The sequence below is a fragment of the Girardinichthys multiradiatus genome, chromosome 18, assembly GCF_021462225.1.
Source record: "Girardinichthys multiradiatus isolate DD_20200921_A chromosome 18, DD_fGirMul_XY1, whole genome shotgun sequence".
Lineage (NCBI taxonomy): Eukaryota > Metazoa > Chordata > Actinopteri > Cyprinodontiformes > Goodeidae > Girardinichthys > Girardinichthys multiradiatus.
Window position 1 is genome coordinate 33,271,751 of NC_061810.1, and position 26,355 is coordinate 33,298,105.

Consider the following 26,355-nt stretch of genomic DNA (forward strand, 5'->3'; position numbering starts at 1 on the left):
AACACACACACACACACACACACACACACACATATATATATATATATATATATATATATATATATATATATATATATATATATATATATATATATATACATTTATACAAAAGCCACCCTATTAATATCATTTCATTTTATTTAGTTTGGTCGACAGTGTTGTTTTTAAAGTGCTTTATAAATAAATAAAGATATTTTGGTATTGTATTGTATTATTTGCAATGCTCAGGTTCTGATAACATACTGTTAGCCATAAAATTGAAATGCTCAGTTGATGGATGTATGTAGGAATCATCAACATATTTCAACAGCCCAAATATATCATGTAATACAACTCAGTTTTAACAAATGTTATCCATACTTCTCTAAACTGTTGGTACTTCAGATTCTAGACTGTCCTTTGACAATGGCTGAGTGGGCTGGCATTATAATAGTCTCAGACATTGTCATCTGAAATGTTCCAGGGCGTGTTTAAGTCTTGACGCCATCTGTGAATTGTTGGAACACTGAACTGAAATCTATTTGTGTTGGACAAGACGCTTTTTCTGATGCCTGCGTTTCTGAGTTGGCAAGCCCATTTCATTTTATTTCAGACAGAGATCAAGAGCACACTAAGCTTAAAGCACTTGTTGTTTTAGATGGAGCAGGCATTTTGAGAAGAACTGTCTTTATGAGCAGAAACAAGTAAAAAACTGAAACAATAAAGGTGCAGCAGGAAAATAATGGAGAGGGAAAAAATGAAAGAATTGTGTTTTGTGGCAGGCTTGACTGGTATAAGAAAAAGAAGAAAAAAAAAAAAAACTCTGCCTCAGTGGCAAGACTTTAGTTGCCAAAACAGCAGTAGCTGTTCAGTGATTGTCAAACTGTCAGCTTTCTTGAAAATGGAGGAAATTACACATTCAACAAGCCTGTGGGAAGAGACAGTAATTGCTGTCAACTTTTGAATAAAATATGATTGAACGTGGGATTTTAAAGGTGGAGGAAATGTTGGTGACTGTGAGCACTGAAAAGATCTCTGTCTCTTTGTCCATTTGTTCTTTTCACCCTGACTGCTGTTATATGCTGAGCCCTCTCCAAACCAGGCAGATGTGGCTTGTCATAAATTAAATATGCCCCCCCTGATCTTGTGTTTTTTTAGGAGTGGGCAGGAAAGAGCTTCTCATATGTCAATAAGGGTCTCTGAATCAAAGCATAGAACGTTTGAGTTCTTCCAGTTCCAGGCTATATAACTATCAAACTCTGACCTCCTCCATATTTATCTGAATTTGTGATCCATACATTCCCTGTAGGGCATTGTCCATTTCTTTTCTTATTTTTCTAACCACACAAACCCATATGTAAGTTAATTTTGAAAGGCTGCTACAAGCCAACAGAGTGATCTGATTAGATGTGTCCAAAATGTAACCTTTTTGGCCTCCATGCAAAACATGCAAACTATGGTGGTGTCATCATGCTTTGCTTCAGCAGTTCCCTGGTGCTACAGAAACAATGGAAAGGTGTAGATCAAAGCTTTTTCGTGTGTTAGAATGACCCAGTCAAAGTCTAGATCGAAATCCTATTGAGAATATGTAGCAAAACTAGAAGATTGATGCTCAGAGATGCTCTCTGTCCAAACTAAATAACCTTGAATGATTTTGTAAAGACAAATTGGCAAAAATGTTTGCCTCTACATGTACAAAGCTGGTGGAGACATGTTCCAAAAGCCTTGATGCTGTGGCTCAGTAGGAAGAGTAGTTGTCTTGCAATTGGAAGGTTGTGGGTTCAATTCCAGCTTCCTCCTGCTGTATGTATGTTATTGCCCTGGGCAAGGCACTTAAGTTGCCTACTGATTGGTGTATGAATGTGTGAGCGTTAATGAGTGCGATTGGGTGTGTGTGGCTCTAGTGTAAAGCAGTCTGTATGACTGGAAAGGCACTATATAAATTCAGTCCATTTACCATTTAAGTGCAGCAAAAGGTAGTTCTACATGGTATTTACTCAGGGGGGTTAAATACATATGACCACTGACCTTTTCAGGTGTTTTTGTGTACAATTTTACCTACTTTATGCTACTTGATGCTAGTCCTTTACACAATCTCCCTGCCCCATCAAAAAAGCTTGGTTGATATAGTATGAAAAGAATGTTAAAGTTCAAGTTGTATGAAAATTTTCAAGTCACTATAGCTGCTTTTTTTTATTTAGCTTTACTGCAATTTGTGCACAACATCAGGTTGTTTAGAAGCAAAAGGGCGAACTAAGGAAAAATAAGGACAAAGCTTTACAGCACAGTATAAGGGTCGGCTATGTAACGTTTGAAACCATATTTTTAGTGAGTACTTAGTAATGCAGGATGTAGGATGCAGCAGAGCAGAGCAGAGGATGAAGAGAGAGAGAACAATGTCCTTGCCAAAGCATGATTTAGGAGCTGTGTATCAGGCCCAGCATTATGAGAGCCTCAAGATATCCAAGCTCCAGAAGGCCAAATGGGAAGGCAGTAAATCTGTTACCATCTGTACCAATCCCAACTGTGTGTCTTTGACAAATACACACCCCCCAGGAAGGGATTACATGAAGAAACCAGCCAAATGGGAAGAGACTAGCCTTACCAAAACCAGCTGGCTTATTAGAAGAAAGACTTACATGGAAACCAAAAGAAACAGAGAGGATGCAAGATGTTGCACTGCAACAATTCAGACTTTATGTCATTGAATTTCTAACTGTCTGTACCAATCTTAACCTGTTTAGTCTGCACTTATGAGACGTTAGTCTATGTAGACTTTATTTTATTTCTGAAATTTTGTCTCCTGAAAGTGATGTGTTGTTTATGACTTATAGTGGTTTATGTATTTTTCAACATGGGTGTCAATGACCCTGAGATGGTCAGAAACAAAATAAACTGATTTAGGCAAATTATTTTGCTTTGTTTGTAGAGCAGATTCTTCATCCATAAAGGACCATAGAGTACAGCATTTTCAGTTTGGATCAGTCTGTAGTTGCTATCAATTAATTAGCCTGACCCAGAAAAAGACAGAAATTTATTTTGGAGTAAGGGAATTAAACACCAACATCTAAACAGACTTTGCTTTCAAGACAATTAGAAAGAAACAATTTACACTGTAAACCTTTTGTGTAATTGTTCACTGAGGTAATAAATCAAAAGAGATGTTGGCTTATTGTCCTATTGACCTCTATGCAGCAGCTTTTTTGCAAACAAATGAGTTTTTTTCCTGCTGGTTGTCAGAAAACAAACAAGTTCACTTTAGAGATTCAAATGTAACAATCAGCTTTCTACACAGCCTATTGTTCATACATATTCAGAAAAAGAAGAATATACAGTTAGGATTAGAAAATGGTAACATTTTCCAAGCCTATTTTATTCAGTATATATAATCAATTTAGCTTAGTTGCAGTTGATGAATTGATGAAATGAGTTTGAAAAAGTCAGTAAAGCTCTAAACTCATTTTAGCAGCTTTTGTCATGCACACGACACAGTCTATTCCAAATGAAATGTGAAGACATAGTTATCAAATGAATTGAATGTGTGTAGAAGACAGGGAAAAGGGGAATATTAGGCTGGTCAAAATAGCAGTGTTTGCATTTTCAGAAGCAACATGTTTGTTGACACCCCACAACTTCATGGTTCACTGTCTTCACTGTGTACTATGACTTACATTCAGTGTTTGGGGCGTCGTCTGATAAACTGTAATGGCCTTAAAAGAACAGTCTTACTTTTGCTAGTCTGTATAATGTTTTGCCTTTGTTCTGTTGGCCCATCAATATGTTATTAAGCCAGTTGTAATCTATTTTGCACATGTAACTTTTCTTCAAAAATGAGGCTTTGCAAGCATCTTCTAATTGTTACTGTAATCCAAATTAACTTTAGGCCTTATTTGATCACCCTGTTCATCAGATGAACAGTCGTTGCCATTTTGGCCATTTCTTTGATCCACTGGAATGGTAGTTTTATATTATCTTTAGCATAATTCTGGTATGGTTTTAGCTGAGCAGCCTATCATTTTCTGCCTTTTTTACGAGTTTTCTCTGCACTAGTTATTATTTTTTCAAGGTACGCTGTTCTTTTTTAACAATATCTGGTACAACCCATTTCACTGGGAGAAGAATACGCTATAAAAAGCATGTTTAACATTTTTTGTCCTTAAACAAGGTCCAACTGTCTGATCCTTATTTTTTTCACAGAATCTCTTTGATTCAACTCCATGCTATTATTTGGAAAACACTCCCTTTCAGTTTAAAATAAAATTACATAGAATTAGCATCATGCATGTCATCACTGTTGGGTCTGGTGGTTATCGATTACTTTACAAGATCTACTAACAAATGATTTGCCATGTAGAAATTTTATTTCTACCAGAAACAGTCATTGATCTGGTTAGTGATTTTGGACTCCTTTATTTTTTAACACAGCAGTAAAGGAAATAAGGAAATCTGTGTAGATTCCCCAGGATTTAGATATATTTGGAGTCCACATTAAAAACTGAATTTCACTAATCACTAAAATCATAAAATAGCTTTTTCTATATTGTTCACACAAGGCTCCATTTTCTAATGACAAATACAAAAACTCACATATTATCCTAATCCTGCTTGACTAAGATTATAATTAGATTTTACGACGAGGGAATGAAAATTCAATATGTTATGTGAATTGATTAAAGTAGGACATCAAAAGCTTATCAAACTCTTACAAGCCTGAAAAAAGGAGTTTTTTAGCCGGAGTTTGAAAAGGGAAGAGGTAATTGAAAGTCTTGGAGATGTTTGTGGGCACTACACAACTGCTGGCACTTGTACATAGATTATCACCTCTAAAATAATAACAATACTAATTTACCTAGCTGTGATGTTATGATGGACAAGTAACCAGAGGAAAAGAAAACAAAAGCTCTTGTGTTATTTTTGTATTAAGCTCCTCTTTCTTTATTGAACTGCATCGGCGCAGAAATATTTAATTTATCCTGAAACCAAGTGAAACAACTGCTCTGGCTGCTGATATTGTTTACTTTGAAAACCTTGTTATTTCAAAGGATTTAAGCCTCTTTTTGATGGGGAGGTGTTACATTGAAGTGTGATGAACACAGGAATAGTCCTTTTTCTCACTTCCTGTTGATAAACCTTTAGTTTTAGGTTTGATCCAACTGCTTCACATATTGAAGTTCATACTACATATAGTGTAAGGCTGAATCATTCCTACATATGGGAAGTCAGACACAAATAACCCTGGATATTTTCAAGGCATGGCTGTGCCTATGTGTTGTCCCAGATTTAAATGTCATTGTGACTGAGACACTTCGTTGTGTGAATGCCGTTGTGACTGTCATTCATTCAGCTTTAGTCTCACCTGAATGAATGGCCAACCTGGTTACCATGGCAGTATTAGCCACCAGTGTTCTTCTCCATTCAGAGCACAACAAAGATGAATTTGCATGGAAGCTCTGAACGGTAGCCTTGTTTTGATTTCTGCACTATTGCTTGTTTTTGCTCGAATTTCTTCAGCTCTGATACTTTCGTGCCCTGATGTTTTCCTCCAGAGTCTACCAATCACCTTCTGAAACTGTCACTTTGGTCCTTTGACTTTAGCTCCACCGCAGTTTGTCATCCGTCCACGGGATCAGATTGTGTCACAAGGCCGCGCTGCCACCTTTCCGTGTGAAGCCAAAGGAAATCCCCAGCCGGCAGTTTTCTGGCAGAAGGAGGGGAGTCAGGTAAGAGCAAACACTCTCAGCTCATGTGAAAAAAAAAAGCTGTTTCATCTCTTTTTTCAGGATTATTGCAGCACTATTAACTATATACACTGTGCCTTTCAAAAGTATTCATAACACTTTTAATCTTTTTACATTTTTTCATGTTATAATTCTATACTTCAGTGCATTTTGTCAGGATTTTATTTAATAGACCAACACAGTATGAAGTGAAAAGAAAAACATGAATAGTTTTATTTTTTTTACAAGTAGAAATCCAAAAGGTGTTCTGTGCATTTCTATTCAACCTCCTTTACTACGATACTCCTAAATTAAATCCAGGCAACTGCTGGTTGCCTTCAGAAATTCAAAGTTTCTTCATAACCCATCTGTGAGACACAGCAAAAATGCTGATGAAGGTGTTCTAATTAGAAAAGACCATAACTTATCCTTGTCCTTCCCTCACCTTCAAGCAGAACATTAAACATACAGCCAGGATTACAATGGAATAACTAAAACAAAGCATATTAATGACTTAGACTTAAACACATCACACTTCTTAGTTTTCTCAAGAAATACAAAACATTGTTGTCCTTTTGCTCCACTACACACATTACACTCCACCCCCCCCCCCCACCCCCCCCACACACACACACACACAGCAGTTTAAATTGTACTATCTCTAATCAGTATCTGTATTAAAGATACAAAGTCATACCTTTGTTCTCAGGAGCTGCCGAATGACAGTGAGCCTGGCAGAGCTCTAATCGGTTGTCTGTGAACTAGAACTGATAAGAGCGATCCGATCCCTCACTCGACCAGATAAGCTGATTCAGATACCTGGATGTCCTTACAACGGTCAACCACAGTGCCAATTAGGAGCGTGTTGGGGCTTGTAGGTGAGCCAGAGATATGAATCAGCTCTGGCTAAGGTTGAAACACACACAATGCAGTCATTCATAGCCTGGAGGCCAACAATTATAAAACTGTTATTTTGTAGGGATGAACGCAGTTGCAAGTTCACACAGATTGAGAATGAAACTCAAGCACTTGCGGGTGACCTAAAGCATCACAAGTCACTGAAGCTGATGCGTCACTCAGTCATTAAAGCTGAAATTAAACTGAACGCACCACAAACAGTTTTAGACATGCAGATGCACATCTTTGCCATCAACACGTCCTTTACCTCACTGCTTAGATACAAAGGTATCTATTCAAAGAGCAAATTAAAGGTAATTAAATGCAGCATTTTCTGCACACTCCATGATAATAGAGTTCACAAGTGCTTAAGATGGAGACAGCTAATTTGAACAAACAACATAATTTGTTACAATAGTGTGATTAGGTATAATTAAATCTAGTTTAAACAGGTACCAATAAGGTCTTACATATTTTCCTGTTTAACGTTTGGCTAATTAAATAATGTATTAAATTGTATTTACAACCCTGACTGAGCAAACCATGCAAGTAATAAAAATTTTGTTTTTTTTTCAAGAAAGTCAGTGACATTGACCAAAAAAAAAACAGTACCATAATTCAAATTAAAATCTGTGCTGGAAGTAAAAAAAAAAAAAAGCCTCAATCCTGCAAGTCTCATCTGTCAGTTGCTCTGTGAAAAAGCTGGTACCTGATTGATGAAGAATATTGTTTTAATTAGGGAGGTCTATGCTTCAGAGAATCCAAGCTGTTGTAAAACCCAAAGGAGCTGCAGAAAGTTTTTTTTTTTTTTTTTTTTTTTTTGCCATGAGTTACAATCTAGTTAAAGCACAGAGTCAAAAAGCCATCAAACACAAAGATCCTTTCCCAACATATCTAAAAAAACATATCATAAAGCAGTTTCAGGTTGGTTGGCCAAGGGAGACATGAAATTGCTCATACTGTAGCTGTAACACTTTAATCGCTTTGTTTGTAAGTGTGCACAATTTCCCTGTGTTTGCTCGTATCTTGTGGATGGATGGTTTTGTAATTTGTCTGATGTGCACCGTGTTCATGTTCTCTCTAATTGACTGTTTGTTCACCTTCCTTCAGATTCTGCTGTTTCCCAACCAACCGCAGCAGCCCAACAGTCGCTTTTCAGTGTCGCCCAGCGGAGAGCTCACCATTTCATCTGTGCAGCGAGCAGATGCCGGCTTCTACATTTGCCAGGCTCTGACCGTCGCAGGCAGCATCCTCGCTAAGGCTCAACTGGAGGTCACAGATGGTGAGCGGAAAATACTGAAGGGTGACTTTTTCCCAGTCCAGTATCAACACATGCTGTAGACAACCAGATGATGTTTACTTGATTCTGAGGAAAATCTTTCCCACTTTATCAGCTTTTCTAGAGATTTGACCTCAAACACATTTGAAAGTATGCAGCACAAGCACAAACAGCTTTTTGGCAGTTGTTGATATAAAAATAAATAAATACAAAAATTATAAAATTTAATTAAAATCATTGGCCTTGAGTTCCTTTGAGCTCCATGTTCACTGTTTGTGCGAGGCAGAAATATGTGAATGAGGGACGTAGCAAGAGACAACGAGACAGTGAGATTTATTGAGTGAATGACAAAAGCTTTCCATAGAATGAATTATGTGGGCCTTGCTTAGCGTAGGAGCCTCTAATCTGCTCAGCTGCTGTGATGGTAAGACAGACGAGTGTCCAAGTGCCTGCTGAAGTACCTGCTAGCAGAAAGATTAAATACACATCAAGAACTCTTTTTTAAATGTTTTGTCGTGAGTTATAGGTTTGTCTTTAAAATAATTCCGTACTCGTACTCGTCGTCTTCTGCTTATCCGGGACCGGGTCGCGGAGGCAGCAGACTCAGCAGAGACACCCAGATGTCCCTCTCCCCAGACACCTCCTCCAGCTCCTCCGGGGGGAGCCCAAGGCGTTCCCAGGCCAGCCGAGAGACATAGTCCCTCCAGCGTGTCATGTGTGTCCCCTGGGCCTCCTCCCGGTGGGACGTGCCTGGAACCTCCCGAGGAAGGCGTCCAGTAGGCATCCGGTATAGATGCCTGAGCCCCCTCACCTATAAACTATAAATAATTCCAATAGTAAAATATTGTATTTAGGATCACTTTTATAAGATTTCATTGATCAGAAATTTTTTTAATTGTTCTAACAGTACCAGTATAACCATTTTAACCAGTTTAGATATTTTTATTTACTTGTTTTTTTATGCGTCCTGTCGCAGCATTTCTGCCATACCATATGGTAAATATGGTTGCCTACATGTGCCAGGGCAGATTTCCTCTATAAAAAGGATATTTCAAGATGTAATCCTAATTGCTTGATTTACTTTATCAAATCAAGACTGCATTGAGCGTCAAAAGGTAGGCCACAGTGCTGTAATAGTAACCTGTGTTTGGATGACCATCAGCCACATAGATTATTTCTGTGTCAGTGCGTTGGTGTGTATGTGGGTGGGTGAGTGAGCAAATGAGTAGAAATACGTGTGTTTGTGTTAAGTTGGTGTATGTGAGTGAGTTTGTCACTGGGAAATGCATAGTTGTTAGAGTGGCGAGAACAGTAGAAAGCCTGCAACATTCAGGACCCTAAAGCACCCACAGAACTTTGGGGGAATGGCTGCTGCAGCCTTCAGGAGCAGCCCCAGGCAGACAGACACAAGGCATCTCCCCAGGGCAACTATACACCTCACACAGAGGCAGGTTATCAGTGAAGCACATGAGCAGCAGCCCCCAGGCCAAATAGGTACAGGGTAAGACATAGGGTACCAGGTCCAACGCCCCCTACACAGCCACCCCACCATCTCCCGCCGTGCAGGCCAAGCCCAGGAACCTGTCCCCCCAGCACCAAGCAACCTGACAACATCCCACCACTCCAGGATGTGGCCCAAGTACCCACGGCACCCACAAGCAACTTTCACGGCAACCCCCACAGTTGACCCAGGCATAACCCAAGTTCCCTAACCCCCTCCCAACCCCAGACCTTATTTGGGTCCACCCATGCCTCAATACCAAAGCCACAAAGCCCCAGCTGCCACAACCTCAGGTCCACCCAACGGGCCAGGGAGGCACACCCCACCTGGCACACAGGTAGCCACCTGGAGCCAGAGCGGGCTCCAAATCAGCCAGGGACCAAGCCCCGTACCCACCAGGGCAGTACACAAGTAGCCAATCTGCCCAGGAACAGCACCGCCCGAGTGTCAGCATCCCCACACTCCTCGGCCCCTAATACCGAGGCATCAAAAGCCAATACCCCCAACACCACTGAGTGATGTTTTTAAAAACTGGAGATCAAACTAATTTGCTTTCCTTAATTAGTTTTTTCCTTACAAGCAGACATTCTCCCCTTAAATCTTATAACAAATGTTTAAAATAAATAATATTTAAGCACATTTTAGTTGTCTAGTTTCTTAAGTTTTGTTTTTTTTTTTGCTTAAAACTGTAATAAATCTGTGGCTTCTATTTGTTTCCAAATCCACTTTTGTGATATCATCAAGAAGGAAATGGGAGAGGCAGGCTGGGACTGTGTACTCTAGGTATGCTGAAAGGTCCTCACATACACTACCTGTGAAGTTTGGAAACACCTTCTCATTCAAAAAGATTTTATTGTTATTAATGGTAAAGATTTTATTTTATTTTACTAATAAAAGTAAGAATTCTTTTTAAATAGTTTGTAAATAGTTTTATATTTTAATTTGCTATAAAAGTACATTAATTAATAAATTTTATTTTTTCATGAAATATTTTATTTAGCTAGATTTTTTTATTCAAGGTAAATATTGTAGTTTTTTTTTTATAATCAAAAAGAAAAATGATGGTGAGGCAGGTCTAAGATAAAATGAGAGAAAGGAGGACAGACTAGAAAAAGGCCACGGTAAGGTCATGGCCACACCTGCCGCAGTCTTTGTGTGATTTACTGCCCTGAGACCCGCCAGCAGTCTGCGGAGTTCAAGGATATCTGTAATGAGAAATTCCTGATCCAGAGACCCAAGGCCAAGTTGAGCTTTGCCTCCTCCTTTTGTCTCCCCTGCATGCCATCAACACTAAAGTTGTAGGTATCACATTTCCTGACAAAGCATGCTGTTCTTAGATTTGCTTCTGTTAAAACAATGTAACTGTAGCTTACCATCTTCACACATTTTAGTTATACACCAGAGTCATGAAACTAACATTCTGTAAGAAAATGCGGAACATTTAGCAGACAAAGAAAAAGGTTTAGTTATGCATCTGAAAATAAATAGATCTTTGTTGCTTTAGGAAACTCCTTTGTGTTTTAGAAATAATTCAAAGAACAAGACAGTAGCTATTATAATGTGCTTACATTTGCACTGCTGCTTCTAATTCATTTAATTATATTTGCCCTTAAAACAAATATCTGAAATTAATGTGGTACATTTTGCTAGTGGTGGATAATCTATCTAGCTTCTGCACATTTTTTCTCCCCAATGTCTTAGGTGACCCCGAGCGAGGAGCTGACTATAACAGCTCAAATGTGAATTACCTTGAATCACTTCCTTTTGTCAGGTGGAAGTGTGAAAGAGAAAATAGGGTTTGGAAGTGAGGGTGTGATAATGTGTTGAAAGGTTACTGAGGTAGACTTGGTAATTAGCCCCTGCAGGTCTGACATCATTAATCCATACTTTCTAATTAATGTAGGTTTCGTGATGCCACAGGGACTCCACATTATTCAAGTCTAAATTATAAACCTCTGTGCTTTCGTGCAAATTCTTTTGGAGATCTCCACTATTTCATCCAAGTGACCCAAAGGCTTTTTTAGCACATTTTAGCTAATAAAATTGCTTGTATAAATAGAGTTCAAAGCATTAGCTTTTACCTAAAATGAAGATGGAACAAAAAAACTGTTAAAAAGGATTTCATTTTTTATTTGATACAGATGCATACAAGGTCCCAAAAAGTATTTATTTTATGTAACAGACAATGACAAAGTAGTGCTTAACTGTAAAGTGAAAGGAAATGCACACATAGTTTTTAATTTTATTGTACAACTATAAACCAGAACTGTATGGTGTGCCTTTAGATTTAGCCACCTTTGCTCTCATACCCACTAAATAAGACCTACTGCAACCCACTGATCTACAGCTCAGGCTAGAGAATTCATTGACAAGACAGCTGTTACTATAGGTGTGCACTGTGCAAATCTGGTCTTTATGGAAGAGAGCCAAGAAGAAAACAACAGTTTAAAAAAAATCATAGGATTTCCTATTTGCAGTTTGCCAAGAGCCATGAAGGAGACACAGTAAAATGTGGAAGAAGGTGCTCTGCTAAGATTAAATGTAAAATTGAACTATTTGGCCTACATGCAGAAGCCTATGAATACACCATTCCCATGGTGAAACAAGGTGGTGGTAGTATCATGCTTTGGGGAAACAATTTTTCAGCAAGATTATTGAAGATGGTAAGGGGTTTAGGGTAAGATGGATAAAGAGTTGGCCTCCAAGTGGTGAGAGCATCATGCTGCATGGATGATTTTCTTCAGCAACCTAAATCTGATTTAGAATCTGCAACAAGACGTGAAAGCTGATGTTCACTTATGCACACTGCCAATCTGATTGTGCTGGATTGATTGGGCAACTATTGGTCAAAAATTTCAGTTGAGAGACAAAGCCAAAAGGTGGCTGTAAAATGTTTTAACTCAGAGAGTTTGAAAACAAATGCATGCCAGATTTCACATCTTTTCATTTATAAAAAAAATTAAAACCAAGTATCTTTTCCTTTCACTTCACAATTATGCATTATTTTGTTTTGATCTGACACAAGAAAACCAATAACATATAGGCTTATGACGGAACATTTAGTATGTAAAACTCACCTTTTTTCGTGCCCCACTTTACACATAATGAAGTCTTTAACTGAACCACACTGAGTCAATAAGGCGAGTCCCACCGCCCAAGTGTACCACAGAGCCTAGGGTAGTGTAAAAATAAGACTATCCAGGGAGTAAGTGGAAACGGATGCTATTGCTCTGCCACATCAATAAACTTAGAAAATCCTACTCTAGCTGTTTTTTCCACTATTCTTGGAAATGCTCATTGTTTTGTGGCACAATAAAAACACATGTAGAAAAATTTGTCTATTTCATGGCAAATACCCAAATGCTCCTGAGTGTGTTTCTTGAAAAATACTGTGGATCAGCTCATTTTATACATAGTTTAGCCATCTTACATGAAAACCATTGCACCATTATCACTGAAGTCATGAGATATTCACGTTTTCTTTGTTTTTCCTATTGTCTAGTACTCACAGACAGACCCCCACCTATTATCCGACAAGGACCATCCAATCAGACCCTTGGGGTGGACAGTGTTGCACTGCTGAAGTGCCAGGCATCGGGAGACCCCATCCCCTCCGTCAGCTGGCTGAAGGACGGGGTCAGTCTGCTGGGAAAGGACTCCCGCATGTCACTGCAGGAGCTGGGCAGCCTGCAGATCAAAAACATAAAGGTAACAGATTTAAGCTACTCTGCTTTTTCTGTAGCATAATGTGCCTTGCAAATATATCCATATGCCTAGATGTTTTCCACATTTTGTAACATTAAAAAAATCTGACACTGCACTGTAATGTGTTGGTGGTATAGGGGAAATACTAACACAAAGTAGCACATAATGTGCTACTTTGCACATAATCTGAAGTGAAGGCAAAATGATGAATGGTTTTCTATTAATTTCATAAATAAAAATATAATATAAAATTGGCTTGCATCTGTATTCACCCCTTCCTCTTAAGCACAGTCTATTGCAACCAGCTCCAACCTGTATATCTCAACATAAATACAGCTGTCCTGAGATCCTCAGAAGCATGTTAGAAGACATTAGTGAACAGCTTCATGAAGACCGAGAAACACAGCTGAAGGTCAGGGACATATTTGTGGAGAGGTTTAAAGTTTCGAACAAATAGAACACAGCAAAGTAGTAAAAGAAAAAGCTCCAGTCTCCAGTTTTTTGATGGAAAACTAACACTGTACATTACCCTGTTCACACTATCCATGTGGAAAGCTAATAGAGACATACCACAAAAGACTTGCAAATTTACCTGTATATGTAAATTTTAAGTAAGGCTTTTCTTTTTAGTGCTGACTGAGAAGAATTAGATATTTATCTGTGGTTTTTCTTTCTCTTTACAAATATGCACTAATTGTTGTTAGCTTGTCAAATAAAATCCCAATGAAACACATGGAAGTTTGTGGTTGTAGTAAAAATACAAGGAATACTTCAGAATGCACATCCTCTGACATTCGAATGTTGTTCTCCAGCCTACATCTTGAACGTTGACATTTGTCATTATTTAGTATGTTTTATATAATGTGTTCCTACTTGCAGGTTAGAGCAAAAACATTCGATATGATGTCTTAAAAAGATGAAGAGCCTGCATTGATTTTTTAAAAAGTGTTAGATAGCATCACTTAGAGGTGTGGACGCTTCCACTGGGCTCAGCTGTGAATGGATGGATGGATGGATGGATGGATGGGTGGACTCCAGCTGTTTGAGAGAATATATATTCACTTACTGATAAATACACACATGTGTACAGACCTGCGCATTTATAGTAGATTAAATTTAAAAGGCTCACATCTTCCTTTACCCACTCAGAGGCCTCAGCGGAATACCTATTATGCTTGACAAAGCTGCAGACCACTGACATGTTATTTAATAAATGGAAGTAAGACACTGGGAGAAAAACCAACAAACAACCAAACATCCTAGGAGGGATGGAGAGACATGCCAGCTGTCATCGGTCCAGGGGATCCAGCAGCACACCCTAAATTAATTAGCCCAGCGCTCTTGTGGTCGGGGGGGAGACAGTGGGGAAATAAGGAGGAGAGGGTGGGAAAGTGATGGTAGGGTGGTGGGCAGAAAATGGGATTCATGAGGAAATTAACATCAGCACTTTGAGCTACTCAAAAATGACGGTCAGTTTGTCCAGCAGAGGGCTAGCATATGTAGCCTTTCCATCATATTTTATTGTCTTCAGTAAAGGTGTTACAGAATGGAAGACCTTTTACTCAGAGTATTAGTTTTACTTAGGGTATTAGTGTGTTTTAGTCTGCCAATATGCATATTCTGATTCATGCTTTCATGTCAGCTTTCAGACTCTGGGATCTACACATGTGTGGCTACCAGCTCAAGTGGTGAAACATCATGGAGTGCTTTCTTGGAAGTGAAAGGTAAATCTAAGGGTGCATGGCATGGTAGTTGCAAACAATTGTTGTACAGCACTACTTAGTCTTTGTAACTTCTGGTGAAGAGTCTTGAAATGAGTGAAAAGTCTTAAAATGAAATCATCTTTCACAGCAGTTGCAAAATCTCACACTGAAACGTGCTAAAGTTCTCTAACACCGACATAGAAGTTTTATTTTTTTACATCCCTTCCAATCTTTTTCACAGTGCATCATGAGAAAAAGAACTTAGAGAGTAATGCAGCCATTTATATCACAGTTCCAGTTGTTTTAAACTTTAAAATTATTGCTCTAATTGTAATTCCGTTAGCTATTTCCTAAGTTAGGATCATCAGCACCCATCTGCCTTACCTAAATGCTAAGTTCTCTTGTTTTTCCCATTTTGATAAGGGCTAGTAGAAATGTGCTTCTGTGTCACTTCGTATTTATATCTCAAAAAACCAGGACGACATTGATTCTATGTTAAAAATGTAAAAGTAAACCTGTAAAAGTAAACTATACATTTTAAAAAACACTTCAGTGTTTATTTCATAGAAATTATTGGAGTTACTAATAAGTGTGACACCCATGAGTTTATTAAAAAAAATATTTTTTCACATTTTCTCCCCTTGAATGGAAGTGTTTCTTAAGTTTTCAGTGTGAGATAATGCTACTGCAGTAAAATACAAATGTATTTTAAAGCTTTGAATACTCTACCAGGGTGTCAATACATTTGGAGGGTGGTGTAATGTCTCAGCTATAACTTGAAAAGCATCTACAGCATTTTTTCTTCCCTACACAGAATCAACTGCAGTGATAGTTACAAAGAACTATGATGAGAACGAGCTTCCAGGTCCACCATCTAAACCCCAGGTCACCGATGTTACCAAGAACAGCGTGTCCTTGTCTTGGCAGCCTGGGATGACTGGAGCATCTCCCGTCTCTTCCTTTGTCATTGAAGCATTCAGGTTTGTTTACTTTCATAAAGAAATGCAACAATCAGAAACCTGTGGCTGATCCTAAATCTCAACCTGAAGTTGATCTTAGTCATTTCTGATTGATCCTGTAAACCTGTAGCCTAACAACATATAAGAACAGAACTGAATATATGTTCTTCTCTTTTTTTAATATTAATAGAATTGCTAAAAAAGCTTTTCTGTGTGTATGTGCTGGAGGATGAAGAAACTTACCTTTATTCTGAAATTTCCAAAAAGCCAACATTTCCAAATCTAGGTCAAAAAGACACAAAAAAGCAACTGTTTCCTTGAATGTTCAGCCTTCCTGTTAATCTGTAAAATGTTTCACTCTCTCTTGCGCAGGCTGAATGATTGAGAAAGACTCTGGCATGTCTTGACAAGTCTTAGAAAATAAGTTTTCCTTTTAAATAATTTTGTACGTCTCTGTTCGTTCATTGACTTCATTTTTAAGTAGCTAACTGATATTAAAGATAGCAAACTTTTAGTCTCTCTCCCTCAGTAACGTCCACGTGTGACGCGTGTTGCTGCAGTGTGGTAGCACGTAGTTATGTTGTATTTAGAGATCTGATTTTTACGTTTTCGACAGGCTGGTCACCAGTCAGGAACAGTCATGCTGAAAACTGTTTGATCCCTGTCAACAGAATCTCTCTGTGCATTTCTACCATTTTACTCAATCCTGACAGTTGCATGTACAGATCTAGAGCACCATAAGGAGACTACACTGAAAAACCATGTGAACGCACTTTTTCTCTTCTGTTACAGTCAGTCTGTAAGCAACAGTTGGCAAACAGTGGCAGATCATGTCAAAGCCACCCAGTTTACAGTCAAAGGTCTTCGTCCTAACACCATCTACCTGTTCATGGTACGAGCAGTCAACAGCCAAGGCTTGAGTGATCCAAGTCCAATGTCAGATCCTGTTAGAACACAAGGTATTTCACATAAACATAATAAGAACTGTTTATTGATAATACACTGAAGCTGTAATGGTCACTTTTATTAAATCTTTTCTCTTTTTTTCTGAGTATTATTGCTTTTTCTATTACATGGTATGGTTAACTTTTCCTTTCTAAAGTGCGATTCTTATCATCCTCTCTCAGCAATTTGTGGCAGATAGTCTCTGCCTAAGCACTGCAGAATGTTCCACAGGTCAAATTCTTCAGCCGAGCTCAGCTCATTAAGGCTACACTTAAGCAATTATGTAAAATAAGCATGTCTACTTTTGGAAAGCCTAACAGCATTAGCTACTTCATGCTTTGATAATCTTTATAGCAGCGGAAAATGACCATCTCCAAAGCTAGAGAGGATTTGATTACATCCAGAGCAGACCACAGAATTGTGCGACAATAGAAAAAGTTTCTATGAAAAAAAAACGGAAAAAGATAATAAAAACAGGCTTTAGCCACACTCTGTCAAACAAAAGCCAACAGCACCAAACATATGTGAATTTGAATTTTAGCAAATCTCCCTCATGCACAGCTGACATTTTTGAGGTGATATGTGGCTTGAAAATGACATGTTGGTGATGGATTTTCTTTTTCTCTTTTAACTCTTCCTATTAGTGAGGCCAGTGATTCAGAACTGTGTTGCAGTTCTGAAGGTTTTTATTTTTAAAATACAATTTCCTACTGTGAGTTTTTTTCTCTGTACTTACAGTAAATAACTCAAACTGTGGGTCACTTTTACCACTCTCATGATCTCATATAATAAAGTTTTTATTTCTTTTAACTCAAAACACATGTGGGGAGGAAATGGGCTGGAAAAGAGTGTCACAGTGTCCATTAATCTTCCATCTAATACGTCTGAGGGTCACGAAATCTGAGTTCATTTATTGCTGCGGTTGTTCAGTCAGACCAGAGGAGGTGCAGAAAAGTCCCAAATAAACATTTGGACCCTTATTTCACTCATGATAAAAAGCTACTTAATTTTACTCCCTTTTATTCTCTCTTTTTTTATTCATTCTTTACACTTTTACAGATATAAGTCCTCCAGCTCAGGGAGTGGACCACAGGCATGTGCAGAAGGAGCTTGGAGAGGTCATAGTTCGGTTGCATAACCCTGTTGTCCTGAGTCCCACCACCATTCAAGTTACATGGACAGTAAGTGATTCATGATTAAAATTACATTTGATTGTTGTTACACTTTTACAACCTGCAACCTGTTCATTTGCTCCAGGATTGTAGTAAAAGTTTTAAAACTACTGATGCTGACATATATAAAGCCTCACAATAAATTTATTTTTTATTGAAGTAGCAGTTATCCCACAAAAATTTTAAAACTCTAAATTTTCTTTTGAGTAATTTTTCTCAGTGGAAAAAATATCACAGTTTTTAAAAGTTGCACACTTATTATGGCAACGTATTTTGCTAATAGGGCAGGTTCTAGCTTTCTCCTTTAACATTTCACAAGGTTGTTGAGAATATCTCATATGTTAAATCTTTCCAACATTTTAATTCAGTCACATTACTTTAAAACAGTCTACACCTCATTTTTTCTGTTAACTTTTAGTGTAGCAGATTTTAGAGGGGGCATAACTTGCTTTTAAATCCTTCCTTTTCACACTTAAATCATCCAGTTGTGGTCTATATAAATTGAAAGTGCAATGCTTTGGTCTGAATTCCTTGTTATTGTAGCTCCACAGGCCCCTCTTTTACCCCTTTTCTGAGGTACGTCTGAGAGCAACTTGTTTTGGTGCTGTCTCTTTAAATTTTACTGAGGCACTTCACACCTTGCCCCCTTACAGGTAAAGGTGCACTCCACTTTATCCCGTTTGCCCATTTTTGTAGTTTGATAACAATTATCTAGCACAACAACAAGACAAAAACAGTAAAAACAATGCAAAACTGTTTATGTAATAATAATAATCAAAACACATAGGATTTTGTCTCCAAGGAGCTAAAAGCAGCACACAGCACTACCATAAGCAGAAGGCACCATGCTACTGCTATCAAAACAATGACCAGGAAGTCATATCAACACACAATAAATTCATGTCTAAAGTAAAGTTTGTTGTTATTTTAGCGTTATTTCTAGCTTAGCGCTTTGTTGTGTCTGTTGGTTCCAGAGATAGAAGGAGACCTCTAAATCAGATGAAATATTTCAGCAAATCCTTCTCGCTACTTGTGGAGGTTGCTGAAGAACATTTCCATGAAAAAGAAAAAAAAATTAACCAGGCACTTCGAAGAGTTTCTGATGCTGGGGGATGGTGTAATGTATTGTTTTTGGTTAATACACCCAACAACCGAACCAAACTTATCTTATTTATAAAATATTTGTGAATTCTACAATTTTTTGATTTTGAAGTTATTATAATAGAGTTACACAATTCAAATGATGTATGTTGATTGCAAGTTTATCACTAGAACATAGAGTTTTAGTCCCGACCAGAGCTATCACTCTTCTTGTTTCCCTTATTTCAACTAGAAATGCAAGACAACATGAAGGTCTGTGTTCCTTAAAATATTTATAAAGTTGCACTTCTCCATGAGGTTTGTATTGACTTTGTAAGTGATAAAGTGAAGCTGCCTACTATGTTTTGAGTGTGTGATCTGAGCATCTGACTGATGAGACACTGCAGCAGTGGGAGGAGTTACAGCTTCGCCTCTGCTGATGTAAGTGGAAACACTCACAAAAAACAGCCAGAGTAAATCAAAGTTCAGGGAAAAAACTTTCTGGTTCAGGGAGATTAAAGGTTCTCATGCCCTTTGGAAGAGAAAGAAGCCCACAACATCACAGAACCTCCAACATACTTAACAGTGGGTATGAAGTGCTTGAACATACTTATAATTGTTTCAAGCTATAGCCACATGGAATGTATGTTACTGAAACTCGGTTTTATTCTCACTTGACCAAAGAGCATGGTTTCAGTTCAAGTCTCAGAGTTTAGCAGCAATCTATTACATGTTTATATTTGTAATGTTAGGACAGAAGAGGCTTCAATGGCGTGCAGCCAAAACAACCTTTGAGCATGCAGATAACATCATATGATGATTTTGGAGACTTGATAAACCCAAGTGCCCACTTTTTGCTGAAGTTATCCAACAGTTTTACCTCCCTAACCATTAATAATCATGGGTCCTTATTCAGCCTAGTTACACTGCCTGGCCAAAAAAAAGTCATACACTAATATTCCGTTGGACCGCTTTTAGCTTTGATTACGGCATGCATTTGCTGTGGCATTGTTTCAATTAGCTTCTGCAATGTCACAAGATTTATTTCCCCCCAAAGATCTTGCATTGATGATACTAAAGTTTGACCGCTGCGCAAAGCCTTCTCCAGCACATCGCAAAGATTCTCAGTGGGGTTAAGGTCTGGACTCTGTGGTGGCCAATCCATGTGTGAGAATGATGTCTCATGCTCTCTGAACCACTCTTTCACAATAGGAGCCCGATGAATCCTGTCATTGTTATCTTGGAATATGCCCATGCCATCAGGGAAGAAAAAATCAAATCCATTGATAGAATAACCTGGTCACTTAGTATATTCAAGTAGTCAGCTGACCTCATCCTTTGGACACATACTGTTGCTAAACCCAGACCTGACCAACTGCAGACACCCCAGATCATAGCATTGTCCCCACAGGCTTGTACAGTAGGCACAAGGCATGATGTGTGCATCACTTCACCTGCCTCTCTTCTTACCCTGATGCGCCCATCACTCTGGAACAAGGTAAGTATGGACTCATCAGACCATATTACCTTCTTCTGTTGCTCCAGAGTCCAATCTTTATGCTCCCGAACAAACTGAAGCCCTTTTTTCCAGTTAGTCTCACTGATCAGTGGTTTTCTTAACGCTACACAACTGTTCAGTCCCAATCCCTTGAGTTCCCTTCGCATTGTGCGTGTGGAAATGCTCTTACTTTCACTCTTAAACATTTTTTCGTAGTTCCTATAAACTTCATACAAACTTTAAGCAAACTAAAGTATGAATTTAAAGAATTGCCTCATTTATATTTATTTTGTCCATTTGGAATGATTTCTTGCCTTTAATATTTTGAAGTGTGGCTAAGGGTGTGATGTCATATTTATACTCAAGGAAAACAGGAAGTTGTGGAACTTAAATAAACATCTGTTGGTGCTTTGAATTAACTCAAAATCATTAACTTTCAGAAACACATTAGTTACATTTTTCAAGGGATTCTCATGAGTACCAACAGTTGTGCCACAAGTGACTTTGTTTTTCATCCACAATATTTTCCCCTATTTAATAATTGTACTCATATTAGAGGTTGGAATTTTCTTATTTTTTTCTGTAAGACTGTGCTTCTGCAGTAAAAAAATTATTTATTCTGAAGCTTTTTTCACACAACTTTCAAAGAGGTGCCAACGACTTCCTTATCTTTTTTTATTGTTTCTCCATCTTTGGTCCTGCAAACGCCAGTCATAAAGTGAAGATAGTTGACATGAAAGATCCATCTTTGAAGCTTCTGCTGGAGGCGACCATTTGTTTTATGTCGGTGGAATTTCTTTTGTCAGCCTGTTCCTTCCAACTACAGCTTTTGAAATATTGTAATTGGTGACTTTAAAGTAACCAAACATCAAATGGATGTAAAATGGGTTCTTTACAAGCAAGAATCAAAGGAAATGTCAGAGACACCTGGATGTTCATCAATCTTCCATCTTCCCTTCAGCTGCTTCCTTCCTAAAACAAAGGCTGCACTGATAGAACTAGATTAAAATATTGCTACTGTTGGTGAAATCCAGTTTTCCTTTTGCTGCATAAGTAATGCATTTACCTTCCTATATCCAAGCATTGCGTATGTATGTGCTATGGGGGTTTGAGGGAATAAAGCGATCAGCTCCTTCCTGGATGCAAGTGTTTTATATCTTAATTGCATGATAATGAGAACAAAAATGCTGCTCAGATTCTTTGAGGCTGAGGTGTTCATTTATTATATGTGGTAGTTTATTTCGAGTATGGTGCTATAAATCACTCAGTTGCAGGTATTTACCTCACATCACTTAACAGATGGGGTGGTGGTTTTCATTTTTCAATCAACATTAGCAGTTTTCCCACTGACATGTTTATTGACCACTGCAGTAGGTCTCTGCAACCCACCCCCCCTTAAGAACTGACTGCTAAATTAATGCTAAACCCTTTGGTTTATGATTGTAATGTGAAGTCAACACAAAACTGCAGCAGCCTAAATCAATCAGAAGTATTTTCCGTAAACAGAGGAGCCCCTTTTGTATTTCCAAATCATCTCATTAATAAAAGTCCAACACCAACAAGGGGGGATCCATTCTGCTGATTTACTCAGTCTGTGCCGGTGAAAAACAGCTGCTTAATATCCCACTTGAAAGCAGCTCTCACTTCCTCTACTGTTAACAAGCCATTACAGTGAGTTATGCGCCTACTCCTCCTCTGCATAAATTCAGCTTTTTCTGTTTAACTAAGTAGCCAGAGTTTAAAGGGAAGTCTTCTTTCATGCTTTTTTATCATAAACACCCCCTCTTTGTGTTTTTCTGGGGAAAATGTCTGCATTCCCATGGGTATATGTATTTGAGGCTGCACAGCATTCTTATAGTTGCAGCCCATCTTAGATGCAGAGAGGCGTGCTTTAAGGTGTCACTGTGTTGTATTTATTGCACATATGGGACATGCATTTGTCCTTTAAGGTGGAGCTGTTAGCATGAGGTAATATCCTGGTGTTATAATTGAGCAGAGTGTGGCAAGGCTGGTGATAAAAGCCCCATTAAACAAGTTACAGCCTCTAAAGTGTCATGCATGCAATCTTAGAAAGCACACTGCAGGAAAACACCAATGTGTGGTATTCACTTAATCGCTTCCACATGCTTTCCTTCCAATGATAACCCTGCCTTTATTGCTTCCGCAGGTGGACCGTCAGTCCCAGTTCATCCAGGGTTACAGGGTTCTGTACAGGCAGACATCAGGGCTTCCTTCACCAGGACCATGGCAGACCCAGGATGTGAAGGTGCCCTCTGAGCGCAGCGTCATCCTATCGTCGCTCAAGAAGGGTATTGTTTACGAGATCAAGGTTCGGCCTTATTTTAACGAATTTCAAGGCATGGACAGCGAATCCAAGACAGCACGGACCACTGAGGAGGGTGAGAAGTGAAAGAATTTATGTGTTTATGGAGATTACCCTTTCGGTTACTTTTATGTGTTCTTCTGTTGTTTTATTGCCATTTCAATGTAAAGTTTAAAAGTTTAATGCCAATATACAGTGCCTTGCAAATGTATTTATAGGCTTTTAATTTTTTTTTTACATTGTCATGTTATAACCACAAACCTGAAAGTGTTTTTTTTTTAGATTTTAAGTCATAGATCAACACAAAGTAACATAATTGTGCAGAATGGGGAAGATGATACATGTTTTATTCATAATCTGCAAAGTGTGGCATTCACTTGTATGTTATCCCCTTTACTTTGACACCTCTAATTAAAATCCAGTGCTTTCAATTACCATCAGAACTCACCTAATTAATAAATAGAGTCTGTTTGTGTAATTTAATCTCAGTATAAATGCAACTGTTGTTTGAAAGCCATAGAGGTTTGCTGGAGAACATTATGGAACAGACCAAGGAACACATCGGGCAGGTCAGGGATATGGTTGATAGAGGTTTAAACAGAGTGATGTTATGAAACAATATCCCAAACTTTGAACATGAAGAATATGATTTAACTGCCAACCCAACTGACAGGTCTAGCAAGGAGAGTATGAATCAGAGATGCAGTTAAGAGGCCCATGGTAACTCTGGGGGAACTGCAGAGGTGCCCAGCTTAGGTAGAATAATCTGTCTACGAGACAAGTCTTAGTTTTGAACACCACAAATCAGACCTTTATGAAAGAGTGTTAAGAGGAAAGCATTGTATTGCCACAAGCCATGTAGGAAACATAGCAATCAAATGAAAAAAGGTCATTTGAGGTCATAGTAGAACCGTGTTTCTTTCTTTTATATTAAGTGATTGCCTGTGATGTTGGTACCCTTCTTCTAATCCATCACTCAGCATCCACAGACTGTCCAAAGACAGTTTAGGACAGACTTAAACTGTGATTGGAAACTTTATACACCTCCTTCCACAAAGATTATCTGTCACCCAAAGCTTGATATATAGAGACTCTGACTAGGCCAGAGTGCAGTGTTGTACAAAATTACTGACAAGGATGCACACTGGGTTTTTCTTTGGATAAACTTACTATTTTGACCATTGCTGGGGAAAAAAACTGCATACATCAGTACCACACCAGCCTTTGGGTTTAATGACATGAATTAGCTAGTGTGGTGAAGGCTTATAATATGTCCTCTCCACAACGCAAAAAGACAAATGCAGACACTTTAGTCTGGAGGTGAAGCCTATCTTGCCCCAGCATATCCAGGCCTGCATGTATTGGAGACAGTTCACATCCTGTTGCGTTGACAGGCTCATTTATTTCCCTTTTCTCAAGGGGACCATATCTCCTATGGCCAGCGTGTATATGCACTGCTCACACTGACTGGCCACAGGAGTGGAACTGCCACCACATCACGGCTGTCCCCAACACACACAAAAAGGAATACACACACAAACATGAGGAAAACACACATGCCAGCTTACCTACATATCTCCCATAGACCTCAGAAGCTACATGTCCCATCTATTACTTGTGCTGATAGTACCCCCTGTCTGTCCTCTATCCACACCCCAGTCCCCCAGAATTTCAGCCAATATCTATTTATGTCATAACCCTGTTGCTGTGCCTGTTCATAACTAATACACAGTGAAACACTTTGCTCTAGGCGATTCAGGCTGCATTGGATGACTAATAGGGCTAGCTAAATGAGGAAGAGAATCTAGTTCAAGAGGTGATTAAAACTTAGGTTGTCCATTAGCTAACACAATTACAGAACCCCCAGAGAAGGTTAGGGCAACTGCAACCAATTCCCTTCACAACGTTTACTTCATTCTCTATATAAATATTTACAATGGCTTAAAAGTTTTTGAAAGCCCTTGAACTTTTACATTTTTTGCATTTCAACCACTAACTTCAATGATTTATTAGGAGTTTTTGTGATTGGCCATAAAAAAGTAGCACATACTTGGAAGTAAGGTACCACATGGTTTAATGTCTTTACAAAAACACAGAAATTAGATTTATTTTTGGTTCATCCCCCTTTACTCTGATACCACTAATTACAATCTACTGTCAAGTGTTGCCTTCAGATGTAATCTAATGAATAAAGACTCCATCTTTGTGAAATGTAATTTAAGTATAAATACAGGTGAGGGCTTTAGTTCTATCACACTATTTAACGCCAGGAACACATCAGATGTTCAAAGCAGGGTTAGGTTATTAAACAGTCTCCCAACTTTTCAACAAGTACTATTTAATTAACCATACAAAACACTGGACGTCACTATCCAAACATGGTGGTGGCAGCATTTTGCTGTGGGGATGCATTTCTGCAGTTTATCAGACAGGATGGATTGAGGTGACCTTTTTGGCGGTCTATAAAACTAGATAAAACTCCACCTGCTGGTCGCTGTACGCCGGCTGCTAGCTTGCGTGCTACTCCGTTAGCTTCCAGTTATGTTTGAAACTGTACATTTTGATGATACACAGGGTAAATGTCATACCCAAAGGCTTTGTCATATGCAGAAGGACACCTACAATGGAAATCAGCATTTTATTTGACCAAATTCCCTTTTATTTCCTTTTTATGAGGTGAAAAACACATTTGGGAACATTTTGGCACCCTATACCTGACTATCATTTCCGCCTGGGACATTGCCCTCTAAAACTTTTGTGGAACATAAATGCTTCAACTTATTCAGTCCATATTTGCTGCAGTTATAGTGAAGATGTGGATTAATGCAACCTGGGGCTTTTCCTAGGAATTCCAAAGGATTTCCATTGTGTTTTATAATGTTCATTTAGAAAGAAACATTTGGCGAGGTGCAAAAATTTTAATTTTTTCTTTGTTTAATCACAAATAAATCAAACATGGTAACAGTTAAAATAGTGCTTCCACTGGAAAAATATTCTTTTATGTCTTATCTTTACACAGGTACCAAAAGTTTGCATGTAGGCATTATAACTTTGGAGCTATACTTGATTTATTTTAGCCATATAATTTCATGCGGAAATGGCTCTAAAACCCCTTAGGGCTTAACAGATTAAAGGCTACAGTAGACCAAGCCAGAGGTTCACCTTCCAGGAGGACAACACCTTTAAACATACAGCCAGAGCTGCAATTGGATGGCTTAGATCAAAGCATATTCACTTGTTGGATTGGTCTTGTCAAAGCCCAGGCCTGAATCTAATTCAGAATGTGTGGCAAGACTTTAAAATTGTTATTAATAGTTACTCTCCACCCAGTCTGAGTGAGTTAAAGATATTATAGAAGAAAGAATGGGCAACAAATTCAGTTTCAAGATAAGCTAAAGTGGTAGTGACATTCCTCAAAAGACTTATTACCGCTAAGAAGTTATTACAAACAAGTGGGATCTACTATTTAAGGCCATCAGATTAGGAGGAACTGGTTACAAATGCAGATCACAATTTTCAAATTTTTATTCATAAAAATATTTGAAAACCATGGATTATTAGACTTTCACTTCACAATTATGCACCCCAATGTTGTTG

At 38.4% G+C, this 26,355-nt stretch overlaps 1 protein-coding gene across 9 annotated transcripts in view; it reads left to right on the forward strand.

The window, feature by feature from the left end:
* robo2 (roundabout, axon guidance receptor, homolog 2 (Drosophila)) overlaps positions 1-26,355 on the forward strand; it is a 426,047-nt gene that overhangs the window by 348,128 nt on the left and 51,564 nt on the right. For all 9 annotated transcript variants that reach the window (XM_047391235.1, XM_047391241.1, XM_047391242.1 and 6 more), the window contains 8 exons: positions 5,575-5,699; positions 7,704-7,875; positions 12,876-13,081; positions 14,721-14,802; positions 15,596-15,761; positions 16,533-16,699; positions 17,745-17,866; positions 22,603-22,834. In XM_047391235.1, coding sequence (XP_047247191.1) covers positions 5,575-5,699; positions 7,704-7,875; positions 12,876-13,081; positions 14,721-14,802; positions 15,596-15,761; positions 16,533-16,699; positions 17,745-17,866; positions 22,603-22,834 — 1,272 coding nt within the window. The remainder of the gene's footprint in view (positions 1-5,574; positions 5,700-7,703; positions 7,876-12,875; positions 13,082-14,720; positions 14,803-15,595; positions 15,762-16,532; positions 16,700-17,744; positions 17,867-22,602; positions 22,835-26,355) is intronic.